The 23,576-nt window shown below is 35.3% G+C and overlaps 7 protein-coding genes, 2 long non-coding RNA genes and 11 other non-coding genes across 29 annotated transcripts in view; 15 read left to right on the plus strand and 5 right to left on the minus strand.

Annotated features, from left to right (window-relative positions):
- AT1G28715 overlaps positions 1-2,928 on the minus strand; it is a 7,116-nt gene extending 4,188 nt beyond the window's left edge. The window contains exons 1-4 of the long non-coding RNA NR_139799.1: positions 2,674-2,928; positions 1,857-1,935; positions 810-906; positions 79-152 (exon numbers count right to left, since the gene is read on the minus strand). This is a non-coding gene — a long non-coding RNA (other RNA). The remainder of the gene's footprint in view (positions 1-78; positions 153-809; positions 907-1,856; positions 1,936-2,673) is intronic.
- On the plus strand, positions 273-344 carry AT1G28890. Its single transcript has one exon. It is a non-coding gene; the product is annotated as a tRNA-Pro (tRNA).
- Positions 1,028-1,099, plus strand: AT1G28900. The gene has a single exon. It is a non-coding gene; the product is annotated as a tRNA-Pro (tRNA).
- On the plus strand, positions 1,600-1,671 carry AT1G28910. The gene has a single exon. It is a non-coding gene; the product is annotated as a tRNA-Pro (tRNA).
- AT1G28920 lies at positions 1,993-2,064 on the plus strand. Its single transcript has one exon. It is a non-coding gene; the product is annotated as a tRNA-Pro (tRNA).
- Positions 2,929-3,080: 152 nt separating the features above from the next.
- AT1G28760 (guanosine-3',5'-bis (diphosphate) 3'-pyrophosphohydrolase, putative (DUF2215)) lies at positions 3,081-4,883 on the plus strand. Its single transcript, NM_102639.3, has one exon. It carries the CDS (start codon positions 3,158-3,160, stop codon positions 4,586-4,588), a length of 1,431 nt encoding a protein of 476 aa, NP_174193.2. The 5' UTR covers positions 3,081-3,157; the 3' UTR covers positions 4,589-4,883.
- A 163-nt stretch (positions 4,884-5,046) lies between these two features.
- Positions 5,047-7,645, minus strand: AT1G28765 (uncharacterized protein; the record flags this gene model as incomplete). 2 transcript variants are annotated; one of them, NM_001332824.1, is made up of 5 exons in its annotated part: positions 5,047-5,472; positions 5,575-5,805; positions 6,355-6,412; positions 7,176-7,273; positions 7,428-7,645. In NM_001332824.1, 2 exons carry the CDS (start codon positions 5,707-5,709, stop codon positions 5,329-5,331), a joined length of 279 nt encoding a protein of 92 aa, NP_001321692.1. In that variant the 3' UTR covers positions 5,047-5,328. The 2 variants fall into 2 exon arrangements, with proteins under 2 accessions (NP_001321692.1, NP_001321691.1); NM_001332825.1 differs by lacking the exons at positions 6,355-6,412; positions 7,176-7,273; positions 7,428-7,645 and having other exon boundaries at positions 5,575-5,709.
- AT1G28930 lies at positions 6,090-6,161 on the plus strand. Its single transcript has one exon. It is a non-coding gene; the product is annotated as a tRNA-Pro (tRNA).
- AT1G28940 lies at positions 6,528-6,599 on the plus strand. The gene has a single exon. It is a non-coding gene; the product is annotated as a tRNA-Pro (tRNA).
- On the minus strand, positions 6,600-9,323 carry AT1G09045. Of its 3 annotated transcripts, NR_143458.1 has the most exons (4): positions 9,173-9,323; positions 8,973-9,063; positions 7,428-8,095; positions 6,600-7,273 (listed from the first exon to the last, which is right to left on the minus strand). It is a non-coding gene; the product is annotated as an uncharacterized misc_RNA (transcript). The 3 variants fall into 3 exon arrangements; NR_143459.1 differs by having other exon boundaries at positions 8,973-9,210; NR_143460.1 differs by lacking the exons at positions 8,973-9,063; positions 9,173-9,323 and having other exon boundaries at positions 7,428-8,274.
- AT1G28950 lies at positions 6,898-6,969 on the plus strand. Its single transcript has one exon. It is a non-coding gene; the product is annotated as a tRNA-Pro (tRNA).
- On the plus strand, positions 7,649-7,720 carry AT1G28970. Its single transcript has one exon. It is a non-coding gene; the product is annotated as a tRNA-Pro (tRNA).
- Positions 8,389-8,460, plus strand: AT1G28980. Its single transcript has one exon. It is a non-coding gene; the product is annotated as a tRNA-Pro (tRNA).
- Positions 8,710-8,781, plus strand: AT1G28990. The gene has a single exon. It is a non-coding gene; the product is annotated as a tRNA-Pro (tRNA).
- A 176-nt stretch (positions 9,324-9,499) lies between the features above and the next one.
- Positions 9,500-11,738, minus strand: NUDX15 (nudix hydrolase homolog 15). Of its 5 annotated transcripts, NM_179393.4 has the most exons (6): positions 11,214-11,738; positions 10,946-11,088; positions 10,454-10,573; positions 10,162-10,359; positions 9,926-10,022; positions 9,500-9,811 (listed from the first exon to the last, which is right to left on the minus strand). In NM_179393.4, the coding sequence occupies exons 1-5, from the start codon at positions 11,605-11,607 to the stop codon at positions 10,020-10,022; spliced, it is 858 nt and encodes a 285-aa protein (NP_849724.1). In that variant the 5' UTR covers positions 11,608-11,738; the 3' UTR covers positions 9,500-9,811; positions 9,926-10,019. The 5 variants fall into 5 exon arrangements, with proteins under 5 accessions (NP_849724.1, NP_001320887.1, NP_001031104.1 ...); NM_001332826.1 differs by having other exon boundaries at positions 9,500-10,022; positions 11,214-11,731; NM_001036027.2 differs by having other exon boundaries at positions 9,594-9,811; positions 9,926-10,359.
- An 825-nt stretch (positions 11,739-12,563) lies between these two features.
- Positions 12,564-14,491, plus strand: AT1G29000 (Heavy metal transport/detoxification superfamily protein). 2 transcript variants are annotated; one of them, NM_001332827.1, is made up of 5 exons: positions 12,564-12,766; positions 12,935-13,138; positions 13,388-13,593; positions 13,685-13,772; positions 13,892-14,491. In NM_001332827.1, exons 2-5 carry the CDS (start codon positions 13,018-13,020, stop codon positions 14,338-14,340), a joined length of 864 nt encoding a protein of 287 aa, NP_001319102.1. In that variant the 5' UTR covers positions 12,564-12,766; positions 12,935-13,017; the 3' UTR covers positions 14,341-14,491. The 2 variants fall into 2 exon arrangements, with proteins under 2 accessions (NP_001319102.1, NP_174195.1); NM_102641.2 differs by lacking the exon at positions 12,564-12,766 and having other exon boundaries at positions 12,903-13,138; positions 13,892-14,480.
- Positions 14,492-14,911: 420 nt separating this feature from the next.
- On the plus strand, positions 14,912-15,749 carry AT1G29005 (reverse transcriptase zinc-binding protein; the record flags this gene model as incomplete). Its single annotated transcript, NM_001332828.1, has 3 exons — positions 14,912-14,924; positions 14,973-15,005; positions 15,445-15,749. 3 exons carry the CDS (start codon positions 14,912-14,914, stop codon positions 15,747-15,749), a joined length of 351 nt encoding a protein of 116 aa, NP_001320734.1.
- Positions 15,750-17,714: 1,965 nt separating this feature from the next.
- On the plus strand, positions 17,715-19,085 carry AT1G29010 (verprolin; the record flags this gene model as incomplete). The annotated part of the gene is made up of 5 exons (NM_102642.3): positions 17,715-18,074; positions 18,166-18,273; positions 18,366-18,445; positions 18,547-18,709; positions 18,782-19,085. The coding sequence occupies 5 exons, from the start codon at positions 17,715-17,717 to the stop codon at positions 18,971-18,973; spliced, it is 903 nt and encodes a 300-aa protein (NP_174196.2). The 3' UTR covers positions 18,974-19,085.
- Positions 19,086-19,307: 222 nt separating this feature from the next.
- On the plus strand, positions 19,308-19,662 carry AT1G06187. The gene has a single exon (NR_139034.1). It is a non-coding gene; the product is annotated as an other RNA (long non-coding RNA).
- A 637-nt stretch (positions 19,663-20,299) lies between these two features.
- Positions 20,300-22,973, minus strand: AT1G29020 (Calcium-binding EF-hand family protein; the record flags this gene model as incomplete). Of its 2 annotated transcripts, NM_001332829.1 has the most annotated exons (8): positions 22,512-22,973; positions 22,215-22,420; positions 22,091-22,148; positions 21,807-21,985; positions 21,587-21,726; positions 21,242-21,497; positions 20,861-21,154; positions 20,300-20,766 (listed from the first exon to the last, which is right to left on the minus strand). In NM_001332829.1, exons 1-8 carry the CDS (start codon positions 22,900-22,902, stop codon positions 20,497-20,499), a joined length of 1,794 nt encoding a protein of 597 aa, NP_001320863.1. In that variant the 5' UTR covers positions 22,903-22,973. The 2 variants fall into 2 exon arrangements, with proteins under 2 accessions (NP_001320863.1, NP_174197.2); NM_102643.4 differs by lacking the exon at positions 22,091-22,148 and having other exon boundaries at positions 20,497-20,766; positions 21,807-21,988; positions 22,259-22,420; positions 22,512-22,919.
- Positions 22,974-23,576: the final 603 nt, after the last annotated feature.

The following is a 23,576-nucleotide window of genomic DNA, read 5'->3' on the forward strand; positions in this document are numbered from 1 at the left end:
CAAGAGGAAACAAAATAACACCTCCCCATAAGGTTTCATTATTTAACAGCTTTAGTGCCAAGGAAGATAAGAACGTACCACTGTTTTAACGAGTAACTACATATAGGTCGGCCCTTCACATTTTGTAAGCTGCCGATTTCACAAAGTATGATCTGCATAAATAATAAAGGAGTCATCATTAAGCATATAACTGAATGCAAAAGGTAAAAAAATATCTCTAAACGAAAGGCTAGAATGCTAATAGAAGGCATTAACTGAACAACATATAAACAGGGCATTTGGTCTAGTGGTATGATTCTCGCTTTGGGTGCGAGAGGTCCCGAGTTCGATTCTCGGAATGCCCCCATTGACTTTTTGTAAAACATACGTTCTAAATGCCAGCTCAAACTAATTTGCATACAACTTTGTACTTGCTTCTGGATTTGCCACAGATCACATTCATCATTTCAACGATGTGTATCTACCTAAAACTCCACCAACACTAATTTACAAACAATCCACCGGAAAGTCAACTGATGGAATTTCAGATGGTTCAATTATCATCTTCAAGCACCAGATGTATAATAGACTGAATCTAAGCTAACTGTAAGTTTTAAAAGTATAGACGAGCATAGAAAATGTTTGAACCATAATGCATATACAACAGGGCATTTGGCCTTGTGGTATGATTTTCGCTTTGGGTGCTAGAGGTCCCGAGTAAGATCTTTATTTAGTCCTAGTGCTTTCGCAATCAAATCCAAGTAAGAACCATATATTACCATCTCATTTCAGTAAGTTAGTTAAGGTGCCAAAGGAAAAGAAGAACATACCGGTCTTCACGTACAATCAACAAATCTTTTTAACCAGTAACCTTCATAAAGGGGGGACCATAATGTTTTGTACGCAGCCAGCTTCACCAAAAATGAGCTGCATAAGCAGAAATGGATGTTCGATTGAGTATCTACTGGAAAAGCAAACGGAGCAAAAAAATCACTGAAACAAAATGGAAATTGCTTATAGGAGGCATTAACTGAACAACATATAAACAGGGCATTTGGTCTAGTGGTATGATTCTCGCTTTGGGTGCGAGAGGTCCCGAGTTCGATTCTCGGAATGCCCCTTTGACTTTTTGTGAAACCATACATTGTAAGTTCCAGTTCAGAATTTTTGCATAGAAATTAATATTTGGTGCCAGGTTTTCACAGATCACATTCAGGAGTTCAACTATCAGTTTTTACCTTTAACTTCAGCAACTCTGGGTATTGTCTAGAGAGTCAGTCAATAGCTAAGCATTTGATATGGCAGAATGATCAGTCAACTGTTAAAACAAACAAAATCATAGGACTAACTCTTCTAATGATTTTTAGCAGTAGAGGTTTAAACAACTGGACCAATATATTTCTGGAGTATTTCCATACGTAGTACTACAATACAAACCAGATATTCAAACAAAAATGCAAAGAAAAATTGACTGGGATTTCAGTTGAAAGAGATTAAGAGATCTCATAGATTAGAACTAGGAACATCCTACTACTAAAATATTCATTTTGTAGTCAACTAAGACAACAGGATCAAAATCTGACCAAATCTACAACTTTTAAACTAAATTGCTTAATAACAGGGCATTTGGTCTAGTGGTATGATTCTCGCTTTGGGTGCGAGAGGTCCCGAGTTCGATTCTCGGAATGCCCCATTGACTTTTTTGTTAAATGATCTAAATTCAAGCAGCAAATTGGTTTATTCAGTGCTAGTTCTATCGTAGATCATGATCCAAGTAAGAACCACATATTACCCTTTCATTTCAGCTAGAGAAAATACAAACAAAATGCACCTTAAATTTTTATTAGTGCTTAATGCAATGGAATATAAGAGCATACCGTTGTCACGTCCTCTCAGTAAACTTCATGTAGGGGGGACTGTCATCTTTTGTAAGAAGCCAGATCCAAAAAGAATGAGCTGGAGAAAACAGCAAACGAATTGTGATAAAGAACTGATCAAAAGGATAAGAAAACAGGGCATTTGGTCTAGTGGTATGATTCTCGCTTTGGGTGCGAGAGGTCCCGAGTTCGATTCTCGGAATGCCCCATTGTCTTTTTGTAAAACATATGCTCTAAATGCCTGCCAAGACTTATTGCATACAATCTGTATTTGCTATCGGACTTTTAACAGATCACATACATCATTTGAACATTGTTGATTCACCTAAAAAGTAACTTCCACAACATCAGAATCACAAACAATCCACCATAAACTCAACTGATAGGTCTCAGTAACAGCTTCAAGATAAAGAAATAAAACAGACTGAATTTAAACCAACTATAAGTTTCCAGATTCCTTCAAGCACGAGACCCTTCAATAGGACAAGCCTTGGGTGTAAATTTACAGTAAAAAGCTCATTCCTTTTTCAAAAAAGCATTTTAAACACCAAAACAGAATGCTTGAACCCAATTACATCAGCAACAGAGCATTTAGGACAAGCCATGAATATAATTCTTCTTTTGGCAGCGAGAGGTCCTAGGTTCTATTCAAAGAATGCCCTTCACTTAGTTTTAAGGATAAGACCTAATTACCAGCTCAAAAGTCAAAATTATAGAATACAGAGACATTTCCGTATTAGATTTTAACCTAGGGAAGCTAAGAGAGACGAAAACTAAGCAACACACACTTCCATAGCAGTAAAGAGCGAATACGTACCCAAAAGAGTAGAAGAAAACGCATCACGCGCCAGTGCGCCACTGATTCTCTAAACTCCGCGAAACCTCACGCAAAATACGAAATTTATCCCACATTTCAGGTAGACTCAATCTAAATCTCTGTGGGCGAAATTTTTTGGTTTAGGAATTTCGTCGAACAACTGGTGGGCGAGTGCCTCATGAGTCAGCAAATAAACCGGACAACGAATAATCCAATGGATACGCTCACATCTGTTGGAAACTTCGACAAGCCACGACCGTGAATCTCTATATATATGGTTTACTAAACCGAAACTGCATCAAAATAAATTAATTCAATCTGGTTTAACTAAACCGAAACTGCGTCAAAACAACGGAACCAATTAAATTCTGCGTCAAAACAACGGCACCAATTAAGAATTCTGCGTCAAATTTCTTCTATATATTAAAATTAAACCCTAAAAGGTCGCTTATCATTGCTCCGTCTTTGCTTCGCGGTGGTGGCAATGACTACTTCTTCTTCTTTTCTTCGTCTTCCTCATCGAATCTGGTTTCTCCTTCCTCTTATTGTCTTTCTCTTGTTATCCTACGCGGCGGCGCTCAAAAGTGTTGGTCCCGGCGAGCCAGCTCTGAATATTAGCCTTAGGTCGTGCGAGCGAATCCAAGTTTCAGGCTATTCGAGAACCAAATTAGGGAAATTCGCTAACTCTCTCAGAGTAAACTTAGTACCAATCCCAGAAAAGCTACACCTCAAAATCCAAGTTTGTGTTCACCGAAATGCTACACTTGGAATGTGCCACTGTGAGAAATCTAATTGGAAAAATCTCCAGAGCAGCTCTGTTATATCACCATATGATAAACAATACATTGATGTGAGATTCACTGGTAGTGAATATCAGTCGTCTCGTTCAATGATTACGGTCAATGTTACAGAAGAGTTTCATCAATGGCGGATTTTTTGTCTTGTAGCGGGATTGATTGTGATTTTGTTAGCACCTGTTGTTAGCAGTTGGCTACCGTTTTACTATACGAGTTCTATGGCGGTTGGTGTTTTTCTCGTTGTTTTGATTATTATCTTCCAGGTTATGAGGTTATTACCTACTGGGAGGAAGAATGTTATGTATCTTGCGTTTTATGGATCTGTTGTTGGTGCTGGATCTTTCATTCTACATCAATTCTCAATGATGGTGAATATGATTCTTGTTAATTTTGGGTTGAGTGAGGATATGTATAATCCGGTAGCGATACTTGTGCTTGTTGGGGTGGTTATTACTGGAGCTGCTTTTGGATTTTGGACTGTGAGGAAGTTTGTTGTTTCGAAAGATGGAGGAGGTGTGGATGCTAGTGTTGCACAGTTTGTGAAATGGGCTATGCGTTCTGTTGCTGCTACGTTTATTTTGCAGAGTAGTCTTGATACTCCTATGGCCATGGGAGCTTTTGTTTTAGCTAGCTTGTTTGGTTTTCTTGTTAGTAAAACGAAAAGCTTTGTAGGGAAAAGTCATTGGTTGGTTTCTGCTGGTGAGAGACGTCCGATAATGCATGGACGAGCTGAGTTCCTTAGTCGCCCTGGAGGTGGTGGACTGTGGAAGAGTGCTAAGAGTGTACCTTCGTATTCCGGCTCTCCTTCTTATGATGTGATTGTGAGCTCACCGTCTTCAGTTAACCGGAGGATACCGATCGGAAATCAGGATTACTATTCTACATTCCATACGACGCCAAACCGGAAGAGGATGTCGAAGAGAGAGTATGACGAGTTGACACAAGAAACGACACGAGAAGCAATGGCAGGACTTGCAGCTTCTCCAGGATTTAGTGATTGGTTAGTTGAGCATGCTGACAGAATCAAGTTGCTTCCCACTGATAGTAGCTATGATGACGAATTGGGTAGTGAATCAGATTCAACCGGTGAACAATCTTGGACACGTTTCTTCTGGTAGAGCATAGACACCTTCGAGGCAACTCTTAATTACTTGCACGACGCATACGGCTTATCATTCATTAACTTGGCATTAATCAGAAGATGTAATGTTTTTATAGCTTTCAGAGTGTTTAGGAGATAGATAGAGTTATGTTTAGGTTTTAGAATCAATCTTTGTATAATCACAGTTTTCCTATTAAAGCAGCTCAAGTACATTTTAATTACTTAGTTGTGTGTAGTGATGGAATTTGGTCCTTTTGATCCTCCCATAATTGTTGTTGGTAAAAATTAATGAAAAGTGAAAGTGTTATTTTAGAGGCTGTATTATTAATCTTCCAATAATTTTCATTCGGTTCTGTAATGATGTAATCTATAAACCAAAAAATCCCAAAAATTCTGCTTGGACACAGCTACGCAGAAACAATTAAAACCAACACCCTGCGGAAACTAAACCGTATGTCAAAAGATGAGAATCTGATTACTTTGTAAAATTTGAAAACAACTAGAGTATTACAACATGTGGCTCAAAATGGCAACTTTTGATTTCAAATTTGATCAGAGTACATAAACATGGATAGCACAGTGTCACTACGCCTAAGCTATCCTCTAAATCCAAGCTTGAAGGTTTTCTTGCAAAGGAATATGTCCATAACCAGACAACTCTCTAGTAAACGACTAATCTAGGTGATGAAGATAGAGGAGACAACTCGAAATGATCATCCAACAAACAGAAAGATTCTTGGAACATTATACAGAGTATCAGTCGTAAGGAGTGTCATTGTCATCTTGTTCATCTTCTATCAGAAGCAGACTCGTTTGTCGTCTAGGAGAACCATATTCAGGAAAAACTCGTTGACTAAGGCATGCTATATAGGGTGCTTCAATAGAGCTCTTCTCCGATTCCTATCTTGCACATTGTTTTTCAAGCATTAATCGTACTTGAGAGGAAATGAAAACACAACTAGAGCTAAAGTATGTTTGATATCAAAATGAGGGGAAGCTTACAAAACATTCGAAAAGGGTGTGCATCAAGCAAAGTTTCCACTTCTGCAGAGTTTGGTGTTGGAGTACATGCCTCATGTGTTCCATTAGAGTCTTCTGCAGAGTTTGGTGTCGAAGTAAATGCCTCATGTGTTCCATTAGAGTCCTACACAATAATTACTCAGCAGAGATGCTGCCTTGGAGAGTGCATAGAACAAAACATTCCCCTAGAACTGGGAAATTGCGCATCCCTCACTTCATAACAAAAAAAAAGAATTGACTTTGAACGTCAAATAATAACAAAAGAAGAAGCATCCTTTTACGGCAATACCACAAGTCTTACAACAGAATATCAGATCGTAAAAGAGATCCAGCGCAAGTAAAGATATGAGTTTCAACAGTTAATATCTTGGAAAGACCTTCTCAACTTACAGCAACAATCAAAAAGCATAATGTCATGGTTACATTTCATACTGCAGCTTTTTTTTTTAAGTCTAGAAGACCAGAAAAAGTATTTGAACCAGATGGCATAAACAACAGGGCATTTGGTCTAGTGGTATGATTCTCGCTTTGGGTGCGAGAGGTCCCGAGTTCGATTCTCGGAATGCCCCTTTGACTTTTTTCCAAAACAATTGTTCTAATTGCCAGCTACATACCCCCATTGACTTTCTCAAAAAAAAAATACAGTTCTTGTTTAACAATGCATGAACAAATATTTTTTATTTATCTCAGTAAGAGAAAACAACACCTACCCTTAAGGTTTCACTATCAACATCTTTAGTGCCAAGGAAGATAAGAACATACCGCCACCGCTGTTTTAACCAGTAAACTTCATAGGTCGGGCCTTCTCATTTGTAAGCTGCTGATTTCACAAAGAATGATCCGCATAAACAATAAGGGAGTCATGATTAAGCAAAAAGTCTTTAAAGAAAGGCTAAAATGCTAATAGAAGGCATTAACTGAACAACATCTACACAGGGCATTTGGTCTAGTGGTATGATTCTCGCTTTGGGTGCGAGAGGTCCCGAGTTCGATTCTCGGAATGCCCCTTTGACTTTTTGTAAAACCTAAGTTCTAAATGCCAGCTCAAACTAATTGCATACAACATAGTTTTTGCTTCCGGATTTACCACAGATCACATTCATCATTTCAACAATGTGTATCTACCTGAAACTTCACCAACACTAATTTACAAACAATCCACCGGAAAGTCAACTGATGGAATTTCAGATGGTTCATTAACATCTTCAAGCATCAGATGTCAAGATTGAATCTAAGCTAACTGTAAATTTTAAAGGCATAGACGAGCATAGAAAAAAATGTTTGAACCATAATGCATATACAACAGGGCATTTGGTCTAGTGGTATGATTCTCGCTTTGGGTGCGAGAGGTCCCGAGTTCGATTCTCGGAATGCCCCCATTGACTTTTTGTGAACCATATACGTAATCTAAATGCCAGCCAACAATGCTAGTTAATCAGTATTGATTTAATCTAAGATTTTTCACAGGTATTGTTCAACAACTGAGGACCATATGTTCTTCTTCTATTTAAGCAAGAGAAACTAAAAAAAAAAACACCGCCCAATCTATTTGGTGCATAATGGCAAAAGAAAAAAAAAAGTACCATTGTTTCACGTCCAATCTATGAATATTTATAACCAGTGAACTTTATACAGTGAAAACTTTCACGTTTGGTAAGCTGCAAGATTCATCAAGAATGAGCTGCAGAAACACACAAGTTGTGATTAAGCAAATCAGATCTTTCTTTAGTCCTAGTGATATCGCAATCAAATCCAAGTGAGAACCATATCTAATCCTTTCATTTTCAGTAAGTAAAATTATAAGGTGCTTAATGCAAAGGAATAGAAGAACATACCGATCTTCACGTACACTCCACAAATCTTTTCAACCAGTAACCTTCATATAGGGAGGACCATCATGTTTTGAAAGTAGCCAGATCCACCAAAAATGAGCAGCATAAGCGGAAAAAGATTTTCGATCGAGTATCTACTAGAAAAGCATACGGAGCAAAAAAATCTCGGAAAGAAAAGAGAGAATGCTAATAGGAGACACGAACTGAACAGCATTATAAAAACAGGGCATTTGGTCTAGTGGTATGATTCTCGCTTTGGGTGCGAGAGGTCCCGAGTTCGATTCTCGGAATGCCCCCATTGACTTTTTGTAAACCATATACATGATCTAAGTGCCAGCCTAACAATGCTTGTAAAATCAGTATTGACTTAAACCAAGATTTTTCCCAAGTCTTGTTCAACAACTGAGGACCATATGTTCTCCTTCTATTTAAGCAAGAGAAAATAATAAAAAAACCAAACCGCCCAATCTATTTAGTGCAGAATGGCAAAAGAAAAGAAATAATACCATTGTTTCACGTCCAATCTTTATAACCAGTAACTTTATACAGTGAAAACCATCACGTTTGGTAAGCTGCCAGGTTCATCAAGAATGAGCTGCAGAAATAGTCCCCCAAGTCGTGATTCAGCATATAATGAAAAAGCAAAGGGAAGCAACAGTAATTCTTACAACCTGTTACACAGTCAAAGAAGTGAATCAGATAATTAACACCAATGTACTCTCTCCTAAGATCTCCGGTTGTCATACTCAATATATACTTTTCAAGCACTGATGCTTCAGAGGAGCTAAAAACATAACTACAGCGAAATTTTGATTTTGACAAGGAAACAAGAACATTGCAGAACATTTCCAGGGTGCATCAAACACAATTTTCACTTCAGCGGGATTTTTGTTGGATTCAACGCCTTTTGTCCCCTAAGATGCAAACAACACACAAATGCTTGATCGGATTTATATTAACAACAGGGCATTTGGTCTAGTGGTATGATTCTCGCTTTGGGTGCGAGAGGTCCCGAGTTCGATTCTCGGAATGCCCCCATTGACTTTTTGCAAAATGATGTTCTAAATGCCAACTAACATTTCATCATATTTAAATTATCCACCTTTTAACTATTAAGCCCTGAAAGTCAACTAATAGAACTATCTAAAACATAACTTAGATTATCTAAACAAGAGAGCATTCTCATGTCAGATCCAAATATAAAATATATAACAGTTGGAACATACAGCTTTTTGCCATTGAGAATAGAATTCTCAACAACACATTGCTTGCTAAATCAATAACAGGGCATTTGGTCTAGTGGTATGATTCTCGCTTTGGGTGCGAGAGGTCCCGAGTTCGATTCTCGCAATGCCCCTTTGACTTTTTGTCAAACATCTGAAAATTGCTCAGGTAACTAATATTGATTTAGTTATAGATTATTCACATATCTTCTTCAACAACTATGGACCACAAGTCCCCCTTCCATTTCAGCAAGAGAAAATAAAAAATGACAACCGCCTTAAAGTTTCGTTAATAAGTGCATATGCAAAGAAAAATAAAACGTACCATTATTAAGTGCTTGACGCAACGCAAAAGTATACACATCAAAAGGAAAACTGGAAAAGGCTTGCACATCAACTTCAAATCTTGAAACATTCTGTTAAGACTTAAGGACCAAAATAACTCAATTGAAAGGATCCACAATTCAGTTAGCTTTCTTAAATAAGGAAACAATATCCACAAGCTATCAAATAGAGGACACTTACAATTGTTGTACACTGCGGGATTCTCCATGAATAAGTAGCAACATTAGGAAAAGGATCAAGTTCCTGCCATTAGAATGGGTAGCCAGTGCAAATTCCTGCCTCTAGAACAAGTCTAAAGTGGCACTTGTTTGGATAGATTCACCAGAAATTCATACATGCAGAACTGAAGCCATTCACAAATAAAAAACTGCCAATGCAGAACTGAAGCCATTCACAAATAAAAAACTGCCAAAGCAGAACTAGATAAAACCAAAGCCATGCAATAACAGGAAAACAAATGTCTCAATACGAAGAAATGGTGGTCCTGGGGTTAACTACAAAGCAATAAGAAAACCTAACTGAATTTATCATTGAAACACAAAAAATCTAGTCCAGAGATAATAACGTAACTGCAGCTTGAATCTACAACGATTAATAAAAATCATAAGCCTCATAAGACAAGTTTGCTTTGAAATTGGTTCAGTATACAAATAGAAGATAACAAGTATACAATGAAAAATGAGCGTTTGAAGGTAAATACTGAGTACAAATATTCCTCCAAATTCACAATTGAGGGTGATGTTTGCCTAGAATCATAACAAGCCAACTTTTCTCTGAATCACCATTGAGCATCCTGTGGGAACAACTCAGAAATGAAGCCTAGAAAAAGTTACAATACAATTATATCAAATTCAAGAATACAGACTGACCTAGATCATAATGAAATAGAAGCCCCTCCAATTATCTAATGACAAACAGAAGAGTCATGGAAACCTGTTATGAGATGCCCCAGCAGGAAATGAATTGGAGCTTCAGCTACTGCGTCTGCATATATATAAGCAAGTAGCCAAGTTCTGCATTCAGCCATTCACTGGTACAGAGAATCAGTTGTATGGAATGTTATTGTCTTGTTGTCTGGTACAAGTTATCAAATAGTGGAAGAAGACTAGTCTAGGAAAGCATCATTCGAAAAATTATGTTCATTAAGGCATACAAGTATGTTTTTCTACCATTTTAGGGTACTTAAACTTCGGGCACTGCTCGATAAAAGCAGGTGGTCTTTCATAAGTCACAGATGCAGCTCTGATCAAAATCCCAGCAGTTAAACCCCATATCATATAATCCTTATCTCCTGTTCTGTAGTCAAAGTAATGGATCAAATACTTTTCACCCATCCACTCTCTCTCTTCAGATCTTCGATTCTCATCCTGAAACAAAAAAAAAAAGGTTCAAGTAATGATGCTTGAGAAGGGAAAAAACACAACTACAGCTAAAGTAACTTGGTAAGAAAACAAGAGCAACCTTAAGGAACATTTCCAAGGGTGCATCAAACACAGCTTCCACTTCCCCAGGATTTGGTATCGGATTGAATTTATTTTTGTCCCTCAAGATGCCTATCACAGGAATTACTCTAAGAAGATGCTGTAAGACAATGACGCACATGTAAGAAAAATATCTATCAGAAATGTTGACATAATCCAGATAACATTATTCTTCCGAATTAACACCTAGTCCTACTTAAGAACATCCAGAATCAAAACTAGATAGCGATCAAGAACGTCACTTTAGCTACCAGATCTCTGCTACTATGATATAATACAGCTGACATGGAAGTTCAATAACCAAAGTTCTATAGAACCACTAGTAACTCATACTATAACCTCGATGTTCAAGCACAGATCAACAAGATAGTCTATATAACCTCAACTTTAATGCCAATCCCAAATTCTGATCTCACTAAGAGCATGCATCACCACCAATAAGACATGGAGAATTAACACCATTTATTAATACCTTAGACAGAAATGGTTCAAGAGAAGTAACAACATCAACAAGAGAAGGGTCCAATCCAATCTCTTCCTCAGCCTCTCTGGTAGCAGTCATCCCATCATCTTTATCATCCTCCTCCGCTTTACCACCTGGCAATGAAACTTCTCCTGCAACCACAAAAAAAAACAACCACCTCAAATTCAACACTAAACCATACTCATTGACCAAAATCAAAGAAGCCAATGATTTCAAAGTAAAAAGACGAAAACTTTAAATCGCAAACCATACGAACCAGAGTGAGTAGACAATTTGGAAGATCTCTTAGTAAGAATAACACGCAAATCACCATCATCTCCTTCAAAGAGACAGATCAACACAGCGGCTCTCTTGGGTTTAAACCTATCAGGGTCTTTCGAAAGAGGAGCAATAGATTCCTGAAACCCAACCTGAGAAACGACTTTCCCAGCGGTCTCCTGATCTGTCTGCATCTCCTCGGAGTCATCGAACGATGAAGAAGGTGGGGGCTTGTATTGGCGAAGTTGCTGGGCTAAAGCGGCGAGACGAGAAGAGCCACCACCGAAAGAAGAAGAAGAAGTCGCTGTTATCGCAGGCTCCATAGATTTGCAGAGAAGGGTTGTTGTTGTTGTTCGTGCAAATGAAGGAAGCCTACGATAAAGCAAAAACATGAATCCGATTTGCGGAAATGGATTCTGTGTAGATCAATCATATGATTTCAAAGAAGAAAAAAAAAACTCAAATTTAATTAGACAAAATCAGACACCTCCTCGTGTGAGTGTCCACGTGTTTCTCCTTTTTTGTGACTTTTTTTTTTTTGGCTTTTCTTTCGCTCATGTGAAAAGCTTTATTATTGGCTTTATTTTTTATTTTTTTTTTATTTTTTTTATTTTTTTTAGTAAACACGTATTATTGCAGCTGTGGGTATTGGTATATACTATTTTTTATCGTTTTTGTAATTGAATCACAAAATCCGTATTTTTTAGATGTTGATACTGTTTTTTGTATCTTATATTTTATTTTTATTTTATTTTAAATTTGCGAAAAGAATTTTACCGTTTTGTGTACTCATCGATGTAATTTATTGTATGCGATTTGTAAAAACATGTGGACAAAAAAAATCGCTTGGATTTCAATCTTTAAAAGCTACAAATCCAAATCTTTGCGATTGTAATAAATTTGATGTAAACGATTTTGTGTTTTCTTTCATTTGTTAATTATCATAAATACTTTCAAAATTGAAGGTTTGCATACGAAACAAATAATTGACCATTTTCAAATGGTTTGGAATTTGGATCATCAATGATCAAACTTCAATTAGTTGGATTTTCTTTTTTTTCTTTTTGGAGCTTGTGGCTCTAGTTCAGTTTAAATATCATATATGAGTTATGTGTCTTAGGTAATCATTTTCACATATATAATTTGTTAGCTAGCTTATTTAAACTAAAATACGAATATATAGCATTGGAACTGGTAAACCACCTTTTACAAAATTCAACCAAGTAATTGAAGGGTTGGCACGATCAAATGGACTTTTTCATATATAAAACCATGACCGTTGAGATTTTTCTTGTATTCTGTTATATATTAAGCATGACAGTGATCTAAATTCTGAGAAAGTACATATCTTAGTCCTCTTGTTCGTGGCTCATAAACATATGCATCGGTGGTTTAAAATAGCTTATAGACGTGGTTATTTGTACTTCGTTAAATATAGAACGTGAATCCCTATACCATGCCATGCATTGGAACATATATCTTGCTGTTCTAAGTTTTTCCGTTTGTGCAGCACACGCCGCACACCCATGAATGTTTTTTTTTAGTAACCAAGTAAATGAACTGAATCTATAAACTCAAACCAAACCTATTTAACGTGTCAAACAATTTGTCATTTTTCAAATTACATTACATTAGTTTATATGATCATATCAGATTGTTTCTTGTCGTGATTATATTGAAGTCCTAATTTCCTTTCTCCTTGGCGTTTTCTACGTGCAGTTGTACAGACCAAAGAAAAACTATACAACATAATAATAATCGTATCAGTCAAAACTAAAATTTAGAGTTGTAGAACAAAAAAAATGGGAGAGGAAGAAGAAAAGAAAGAGAAAGGCGATGAAATCATCACGGCCGTTTACAAGGTTCACCTTCACTGCCGGAAATGTGCATGCGACATCAAAAAGCCTCTCCTTCGATTCCAAGGTTAGGCTTCATTGTCTAGACGATGGCCTTAAGATATTACAAGTCTTCCCATATAGAAAGTAGTTTCAGAGATGGGTCGATCTACTGTTGATCTCATGAGAGTTATTTACATTTGGTTTCTCCCGCATGTCCTATAGAGTTTTTTCTAATAAATTTCTTCACAAGCGCGGTGTTTAACTATTATGTGGAGAATTAATATATAGTGATGTAGTAGCATTAATTTGATTAAAGAATAATACAATATTGTAGGGGTTCAAAATGTGGACTTTGATTTGGAGAAGAACGAGATCAAAGTAAAAGGGAAAATAGAAGTCGTGAAGATTCACAAACAAATCGAGAAATGGAGCAAGAAAAAAGTTGAGCTCATCTCTCCCAAACCTTCTGAGGTTAAGAAAACCACCACTACAACAACAACTACTTCTGTGGTAGAAAAGAAGACCACCGAGATTAAAAAGGTAAAATTTTGCTTCCATAATCGCATACCATATATATATGTACCTATACGTGTGTGAAAGCATTTGTGAGTTTACTTTTAATCATCCACAGGACGTTATTCGTACGACAGTACTAAAGGTACACATTCATTGCGCACAGTGTGACAAAGATCTTCAGCACAAACTCTTGAAACATAAAGGTAAGATTGAGTCGTTAGAAATATTCAAAATAATTAAGTGGGGAATTCGCAATAAATTTCAGAATCTTATTTTGACTCATTAGTTCAGGGCTTGGATTCTAACTTGGTTATTTTGGCAGCTATCCACATTGTCAAAACCGATACAAAGGCGCAAACTCTAACGGTACAAGGGACGATAGAATCCGCAAAACTCTTAGCCTATATAAAGAAGAAAGTTCACAAACATGCAGAGATCATAAGCTCAAAGACCGAAGAAGAGAAGAAGAAGGAAGAAGAGGATAAGAAGAAGAAGGAAGAAGAGGATAAGAAGAAGAAGGAAGATGAGAAGAAGAAAGAGGAAGAGAAGAAGAAAGAAGAGGAGAATAAGAAGAAGGAAGGAGAAAAAAAGAAAGAAGAAGTAAAAGTAGAAGTAACAACCAAAACGATTACTCAAGTTGTGGAGTATAAAGAGATAGTAAAAGTTGAGGGCCAAAAAGATAAAGATGGAAACATACCTTACTTTGTCCACTACGTATACGCTCCACAATTGTTCAGTGATGAAAACCCTAATGCTTGTCGCATTGTCTAGTTACATGAGTTGTATATGTTTGTAATATTGTTCATATATACACTACATATGAAATTATACAGTATAACTATCAATATCAGTTATACTTAAACCAATGATGATGATGATGATGATGATGAGGTGATATTGTATTAGAAAGAATCACCTATTAATATGGATTAATAATTTTGCAGATGATGCATATAAAGACACAACAATACGGATATATATATTGCTGGTCCAAGCTCATATGCCTCTCAGATATTTGGTCGAAACTTTACATCATAGTTCTTCTTCTAAACATTTTACCTTTAGCCGCAATCAATGAGGTAATATTTAAGGTTTAATGCAAAACAAACCTTAAAATCGTATATTTTTGCAATTTTACCTTTAACGTATAAAAAATGCAAAATAATCATACTAAGACAATAAGTAATATAGCTCTTTTCCGTTATTGTCAAGTTTTAAAATTTGATAAATAATATATCAAATTGAACCTTTCGAGATGATGAATTCAACTATATCTTTAAAATTTTTAAAATAAAATGTATGTGATCGTGAAAACGTTTAAAATATATGTAAAGTTATAAAAATGGATATACTGCGTATTATTCTTGACTTCATATAATTATTTTGCATTTTTTTTTATGTAGAGGGTAAAGTAGCAAAATTGGGCGACTTTGAGGGTTTTTTTTGCTCAAAACCCTAATGTTTATATAGGTAGAAGAGGAATATTATCCAAATTATGTATGTACATATTTTGACATCATCGTGAATAAGAAATATTCTATATTCCTATATTCTAAGTGTAACATTAATTTCTATAATTTATTTTTTTATGCCGGGTATCATCAGACAGTAATTTTGTCGGTAGAATGAACGCTATATCAAATATCTTTTTAGAATAAAATGTTGAATGATTATTCTTAAATAAGACTAATTTTACAGTTGTACCGATATTTTTTTCCATATTTGCCTAAATTGTATTAACCAATAACTTTGGATTTTTTTTTTGTTTTAACAATTTCGAGTTTCGGATTTTCTTAAGTTCAGGAAACATAAACCACTTTATATAAATCGAATCAATATATATATATATATATATACTAAAATGTGAAGTTTTAGTATCTATTACAAGCATTGATGTGAAGTTTTTACTTTTTAGTATCTTCTGCACTGCACCTAACTACGCTTTCATAACATGGCTTGCAATGGATGACAGATTGACTACATGTGAACGAATGGAGAAGTGTAATACTTTAATGACTACACTTGTACATTTTTCCAGGAACCGGTTGAGACAAGACAATAAGCACCACCTCTTCTTTCAATGCTCGTTCACAAGACAAGTATGTGAGAAGCTAGCTAGTAAAAGGGCTACGTCAAGAAAAGTAACACCTCAGTTTGGGATCAAATCACTCTACTCCTAACGGATGCAACAATCGAAATGAAAGCTCTACTAATTACTATTGCAGTATATGTTCCAAAATACAGTCCACACCATATTGAGAAAGAGAAATAATATAAGACATGGTGAAGAACCTCAAACAACTTCAAGCCTTGGGGAAAACATCGATAATTGTTCATATTTTGGCTTTCTACTAGGAGATAATTTCTAAACTCTATCTAGTAGCGTATGTTAAAAACAACTCAAAAATCAGTTGCATTTGATGTAATACCGGTTTTTTGTGAATAGATTGAACATTCATTAAAAAGAAGGTTTTTTACGTGATATAGAGGATAAATAGTTAATGTGTTAATCGTAATTTTGTATTTAGCCTTTTCTAATCTCTCTTGTACATTACTCATCTAATAAAGCAATTCATTCTAAAATTTAATTATTATTTTAAATTTTTGTTGTAGAGTGAATTGATTTATTAGATGAGCAATGTATACACAAGATAGATGAGGGCAAAGGTAATTACAATAACATCCTTAACACATTAATTTATATACTCTATAACTGGTATAAAAAAATTAGTTTGAATCATTAAAATTATAATTGAAACGAAGATTTTATGCGAGCTCAAATAGATTTACAGAAAATAAGGTATAGAAAGAAAGATATATTTCGAGTTTACAAAAGCTGGAAACAGTCCATTAACTTAAAGATGTGATTTTTGTCTGATTATCCCATATCTAAGAGTAAATGCGCTATATTTTCTTATATATTTTCTCCAATTTAAAAAGATCTTTGTCTTATATTCTTCATCTTACTTAGTAGATACGCCCAAGACTAAATACTGACTAAATTGATGTGTAATCTTTTAGCTTCCCCGTAGATATATATTCTTTCGTAATTTTGATGAAATAATTAATTGCTTAAGACAAACAAAAAGTTGGTCAATATTGTATGACATATATAAGTACTAATTAACAAGTTGGAAGATTTGTTTCTATCTTTTATTCCTCGTTTGTAATCCACATGAAAACTTTTCTAGTTTGTCTACTTCCCATATTTAGTTTTTCTTTTCTATTTGTACAAATTCAACATCTATCTGTTCGCTGCATTTTTCCTTCAACCTTTTAAACATAGAAATTACATAATTACTTTTCTTAAGTTCTTACGTTTGACCAAATTTTTGTGTTTCTTTTTTTTGTTTTTTAAATTAGATATTATTCCAAATAAAGGGAACCAAAATAATTTTACCCCATCCAGCCAATTCACAAATCACAACCGTGGACAACAAGTGGATTAGTAAAACTAAGAAGACCGAAAGATAGTAATCTTTTATTATTAACAATAAATAAATAAATATGAAATCTATTTTCCTTTGGTAAGAATATTTTTCTTAATTATACTATTACAAGTGATGAGTACAACAATGACAAATCATATATGCCTTACCAATAATGTAATAAATATATTGTTACAGCAAAACAAAAAAATTGGGGTTATCAAGTAATTTCTAAGTTCTTTCTTGAAATAAAAGCAAAATTAAAATATCTAAATTATATTTTTATTTCCTCCAATAGAATTGAAGAAAAGCACACAACATTTTTGTTTTAAGCACAACTTTTCAAAGAAAAAATCACGGAAATAAATGTGGATTCATGATATCTCTCTCCAGGTGGTTTAAAATTTAAATCATTAAAAAAAAATGATAGAGATCTTTAGAAAGCTAAAAACATGGAGTTTGAAAATTCCTAAAATCTCAGAACTTTTTTTAGCACTACGCCAGAAGAGCCGATTTTGTCTCAGATTTACTTTCCTTTAATCTCTCCTATTTTTAATGACTTTTATTTCTTTCTCCTTTTGCAACATATTTTTCTCCACCACCTTTTTTTCCTTCACCATTATAAATTGCTCTCAATCATTTCTCTTTTGTATATTCATAAACTAGACACCAAGAGACAAAAAAAACACACTTAAGTAATAGAGAGAACACATCACAATGTGTAGTAAGACGAGTAGTGTAAGTTATGGAAACAGAGAAGATGATGATAATTACTCGTCCTTGTGTCCGAAGAAACAGAAACATAATAATGGAGGAAAAAAAAGAGTCCCACGTAGAGGACCTGGTGTTGCTGAACTCGAGAAGATCCGTCTCGGAGAACAACACATCTCTACGGCCGCACCATTTACTCTTCATCATCCTCCTTCCCTGGAGAAGTCTCCAACCATCACTGACAGAACCGGTCTAGTTTACCCGTTTTCGTCTTATTTCTCTGCCGGATCTTTCCCTAGTGATTTGATTCCTCCGGCTCCAGTGTTTCAGAGGAAACATGATTCGTCTCTTCACTACCTCCCTCCGGTATATACACAAAAAAAAAACATATTCAAAGATTGATAAATTACATATTTTTTTTGTGAGACTGATTTGTGTTTATGTTTGTTGTTTATAGATGAATCTACCAAAACAAGGATCTGGAGGATTTTATCAGTTTATAGAGCCTCCTTCAAGCCAAACATCTTCTCTTGACAATGTCACTAAATTTCTAGATGAAGAAAAGGTAATGTTTTGAGTTTATTCCTTTTGAAACAAAATCAAAGTAATCAATTTGAGTTTAATTCTTAATAATCTATTTTGATTATTCTTTGATAGATCTCGTCTGCGAAAAGGCCATGGCATTTTATGGCAGATACCGCGAAATGTAGTGTTGGACCGAGCACAACTATCTCAAGGTTTGTTTTTAGGGTTAAGTTTCTTGAGTTATATATATGTATAGAAAATCTAAGATCATAGTTTCTTTGTTTGACATTTTTTTATTTTGGAATTGGTTCAGAGATGCTAAACAAACCAGATCACTAGACCTAAGATTGAAAAATCATGTCCAAGATTCAGGAACCACAATAAGAAATCCAATCACTATTGATTCTCCTTCTTCAGCCAGTCCTCCTACAACGATATTTGCAAATCCGTCACTCGGTTTCCCGCGCTTTTTACAGGTATTGAAGTTTCTTTATGTTTCTATCAGATCAAATCCATTTTCATCCTCCTAATCTTTTTAGTATGGACAGAAAGAAGAGGATGATCATGAAATTATACAACGAAAGAGCGGTACAAATTTTCCTTTAAACAAAAAACCATTCTACAGCTTCTTACCCGCGAATGACCAGATTATTCGCGACCAAGATCGATCATTCAGCTTGAGAACCGAGAGATATGACACAGTCCCTGATCATGGCATTGATCTTCGCCTTAAGTTATAATAAGTTTTGTTCTAAGCAGTTTTCAAAACTTCGAATCTTTACACCATGAGTTTGTAGTTTTGGATAAATATGTAACAAAAGATATGCCAAAGACTTGGATTTTCTTCGTTTCTTATAAAAAACCAAAACCATAATGCGAGTGAAAGAAACATACTTAATCATGGCTATTTCGCCTTTAAGATTAATAATCAAAAGACTGTATAAATGGAGACAAAACTTAACTTCAAAAATACAAACATTATGTTACAATAATGTTTTACACCAAGATCATAAAGTAACATATGAAAACGTATTGAAACTTGTAGAATATTGATAAGGGTTTCATTGAGTTTCTCATTTCATATCTAGAGACTTGAGAAATGAAGATAGTCAGATAGATAAGGGGAAGAGAGACATATCCAAAAAGGGTAAGTCGAGGTATTGAAAGCCCCTTAGCAAAACCAAAAACTATAAAAACCTCTTAATAAATTTTAAAACAAACAAAAAATGGGCCCTTTTACCTAAAGAAAAAAATTGAAATTGGGCTTAAATAAAACTAACCTCAGAGAATGTATCATATGTGTTTCTGGCCTTGTCTTTCTTGCCAGAAAGGGGGCAGACAAAGCATTATTTAAGTTTCTAACCATTGGGATCACTACAAACACGACATAAAAGGAAGGCACTCCAGCTGATACTGACAAACTCGATGGATCATCATGAAAGGTTTTGCAAGAAATATGACAAATAAAAAAGATCAATATTTAAAGAAAGTCTATGTTTTCGACAATTATTGTTAAAACTTCAGAACGTGAGTTACACCTCTCTAATTATGATTTGTTGAAACCTATTGACTTTTGAACTTGTTTTAGAGTTACACCTCTCTAATTATGATTTGTTTAAACCTATTGACTTTTGAACTTGTTTTAGAGTTACACCTCTCTAATTATGATTTGTTTAAACCTATTGACTTTTGAACTTGTTTTAAGTAATTACTAGTGTTTTTAGTTAATGCCGTGAAATCTCCACTACATCACCTTATTAATGCCAATAAGAGGAATCAATCTCACTTTTGGTCAAAACAAAGTTGCACAAAAAGGGCGAAAACGGATGATCAAAACCATTACTTGCATGCAAAGCAATCGATGTGTACTATTAGCATTTCATTGAATTATATGGAAATCAAGTTTGAAGCTTGACGTGTTTTCTTTTCACTATCAGACAGATCGCATATGGCTGCAGCGCACTGTGGATTTCTAAGAGCAGCAAAATAGCAATTTTGAAGAAATATCTCTATGTTCTTTTTTTAGATTTCGTAATTAGTGTCAAGAGTTAAGTTGTCAAGCATTTGCACAATATCTGCAAACTTTAAGAGATAATTCATAACCTCAAAGATTGAGACTTTAGAGCTATATTTATGGACCAAACAGCTTGTAAAACATACACCACAGACGAAATATATGAAAATACATAGTGGATCGATATGGGAAAAACTAGGAAATCTTGAGAAAAAAAAAGGAAAAAAAACTCTTGGACAGTTTCACTGATTATTTGTTAAAGGTGACAGTTGTGCCCTTTTCGAGAGACATGAAATGGAAATACACTACGACAAGAGAGATGAAGTAGAGAGCAAAGGCCAAGAGACATATCCAAAATGGATAAGTCGTTCTCACATAAGCCGGTAAGCCTATTAAGAGACCAACGATCACTATAATGAGAACTTCTGTTGTGTAATCCCAAACTAGTTCTCTTGCGTACACAATTGCCAATATAATTGAAATTCCCATGAGATTGTTCATTGTAACATCCTTGTAGATCTACATAAGAAGAAAAGAATTTTAAGAAAAAAGAATTTAGTTTTTTGAGTATCATCAATACCGATTTAATGGAGTTTCAAGAAACCTAACTAACCTCAGAAAATGTGTCAGATGTGATTTTCGCTTTGTCTTTCTTGCGACAGAAGTGAGCTGACAAGGTGTTCTTTAGGTTTCTTGCCAAAGGAATGACTACAAAGACAACATAGAAAGAAGGAACTCCAGCTGATTCCGACAAAAGTTGGATGTTCATCATGAAAGGTCTTGCAAGATAGATGACAACTAGCATCCCTAAAATGACTTCAAGGGAAGCTCTCAAGGTTCTCCATGAGAGCAGCTTCTTAACAAGACTCTGCTCTGGCTTTTCTACCTTCAGAATTGGTACTCCCTCCTGCAATTAATCAACATGTTTTTGATATTTATTAATCTGATCAAACATGTAAGAAAAAATGAATTGAGAAGATTGTTATGCACTTACAGCTTGGTCCTCTCTTGGTGGCACGGTGGTATCGAAGCTGAATTTGTACTGATTCAGCCATTTTTTGATCCCAATCTCGAATTCAGCCTCATCGATCTCACGATCTCCATCCCTGTCGAAATCATCAACCAATGTATGGACAAGCTTATCTATGTGACACTTGACTCTCCCTATCATCCCAAACTCCACCGTAAGATCTTTCAACTCTGCAACTTGGATCTTTCCATCTCCGTTTGCATCGATTTTTTGAAACAATCTGTATAATATATAATAACAGTAATCAAGAACACATAACTAAACAGAACAATTAGTGCTTAATTTGCAATAAAATGGATTATTTCAAACCTTTTCAAGCTCTCTTGATTTAGTTGTCCATCTCTTATAAGGCTTTTGGGTGAAAAAATCTGTAAATGCTTATGAACTTCTGACATGAGCTCAAACCTCGCGTGATCTAAACTCTTCGCTTGGTCGTCTCTATCAAAATACTGCGAGTTTTTCACAAAGAAAACCTTCAAGATTACTACAAACAAAAAAAGATATGAATAATCTTTGGGGAGACTCATACCGAATAAAAAAAGTAGGCAAAAGTTGCAGAAGCAGAGATTATGAGTGTGATCAAAACGATTATGTCATTCCAATATTGTGAACTAGATATCTCTGAAAATGTGACCAATATGAAAGGTAGTATAGTCAAGAGCATAATCCCTGCCGATTTCTTGTTCGTTATATCTGCTTCTACACTAGCTGCTCCATAATAAGCACACAACAACAACAAAGATACAAATTAGGCTCGAGCACATAATTAACATTCTCCAAAGAAACAGAAATCTGTAAGAGTTCTAAACATACCGAAAACGTAATCTGATAGTTTTTTCCAGTAAAATTGTATTCTTGGACACTTTACGTCCTGTATCAAATTATAATCGAAATCACTTCATAATTCATAAACTCAAAGAAGAAGAAGAAAACTTACTGAATTTTCTCCAGATGATTCTGTGGGCTGTTCTGGTTTAGTACCAGATAAATCTATGGGCTGTTCTGGTTTAGTACCAGACAAGCCAAAGAGAATACAAGCTCCCCATTGTATTGTCAAAGCAAAGACAGAGTATCCCACAGTAACTCCAATGATATTACCAACCCTCGAGCTTGCCATTTCGCGGCTTCCCACCAGTCCAGTCGCTGAGAACAAATCCAGAATAGAGCTTATAATCTCACATTCTTAATACAACAACATATATAGATTCAAAAACCAAAAGAAGAGACTTCTTACAGAGAATAAGCGCGATTCGTGGGAACATAGTAAGGAGAGGAAAGATGATTCCGCCATAAAAACCGACCTCGAATATGAGAAAGAGCTTAGTCCTTCCTTTAGTCAAGAAGTATTCACCGATGATCAAGATGCAACCAAACGAGAAAACTTGGAAGACATATCCTGCAACATTGTCTGCACATGGAAGAAAATCGTAGACATGTACGCACATATTCTTGGTAATGTCATTTGGCGGATCAAGACTCAGAAACTCGTAGCTGGACCCGTCTTGAACTCCATCGGAGACCAAGATTGAGTCTTTCTCAGATAAAGAACTTAAAACACGACAGTTCACAACAGAGATCAAAGCTATCAAAGAGAGAAAAGACAGAAACAGAGAAAGACGTGCCATGGAAGTAAACTCGAAACAGTGTTTATAATGAGCACTTTTGTTGTATTTGTCTCTTCTGACTCCAACATATATATATATACACAGAAACCAACAGAAACATAATCTTACTATAGCAATTTCTTACTGTTTAGTTTTTACGTAATAGAATTAAGAAAGACTTTCTAGAGTTGAACAAGTTATTACGACTAGCTCTTAGTAAATAAAGAAAGACTTTGTTTTCTGAATTATTGTTAAATGTTAGAACGTGAGTTACACCTCTCTAATTATGATTGGCCGGGTCAGTGGGGTAGAATATAGATAGATTTGTTAAGGACTATTGACTTTTGAATTTTGGTTTAAATAAGAACTAGTGTGCTTAGTTTAAAGGTGTGGAATCTCCAGTACATCACCTTAACCCCAAATATTAGATAGGAACTGACGTCAAAATACAGTTGCACAATAGACCACAACGCGTATTCAATGCCCTTACTTGCGTGAAAAGCAGCCGATGTCATTCTTTTTTTGTCAACAACTTATATTATTAGAAAGGCTCATAGAGCCAATGGGGAGGACTTTGTTTACATAAGCACCCGATGTGATGTCTACCATTAACATTTCGTGAAAATATTTGGAAAATTAATTTTTAGGCATGGAATGTTTGACGATTGATGATCTACAGTAAAAATCTAAATACA

The sequence above is a fragment of the Arabidopsis thaliana genome, assembly GCF_000001735.4.
Source record: "Arabidopsis thaliana chromosome 1 sequence".
NCBI classification, from domain to species: domain Eukaryota; kingdom Viridiplantae; phylum Streptophyta; class Magnoliopsida; order Brassicales; family Brassicaceae; genus Arabidopsis; species Arabidopsis thaliana.

What these genes read in the sequence shown, in the direction of transcription:
- AT1G29000 (NM_001332827.1), top strand. Translation starts at nt 13,018, where the DNA reads ATGGGAGAGGAAGAAGAAAAGAAAGAGAAAGGCGATGAAATCATCACG. An exon ending in AGACCACCGAGATTAAAAAG is followed by an intron (nt 13,594 to 13,684) that starts GTAAAATTTTGC and finishes AATCATCCACAG; the next exon opens with GACGTTATTCGTACGACAGT. An exon ending in CAAACTCTTGAAACATAAAG is followed by an intron (nt 13,773 to 13,891) that starts GTAAGATTGAGT and finishes TTATTTTGGCAG; the next exon opens with CTATCCACATTGTCAAAACC.
- AT1G28760 (NM_102639.3), top strand. Translation starts at nt 3,158, where the DNA reads ATGACTACTTCTTCTTCTTTTCTTCGTCTTCCTCATCGAATCTGGTTT.
- NUDX15 (NM_001036027.2), bottom strand. Translation starts at nt 11,607, where the DNA reads ATGTTTTTGCTTTATCGTAGGCTTCCTTCATTTGCACGAACAACAACA. An exon ending in CAAATTGTCTACTCACTCTG is followed by an intron (nt 11,089 to 11,213) that starts GTTCGTATGGTT and finishes TTGTGGTTGCAG; the next exon opens with GAGAAGTTTCATTGCCAGGT. An exon ending in CCTTGGAAATGTTCCTTAAG is followed by an intron (nt 10,360 to 10,453) that starts GTTGCTCTTGTT and finishes TTTTTGTTTCAG; the next exon opens with GATGAGAATCGAAGATCTGA.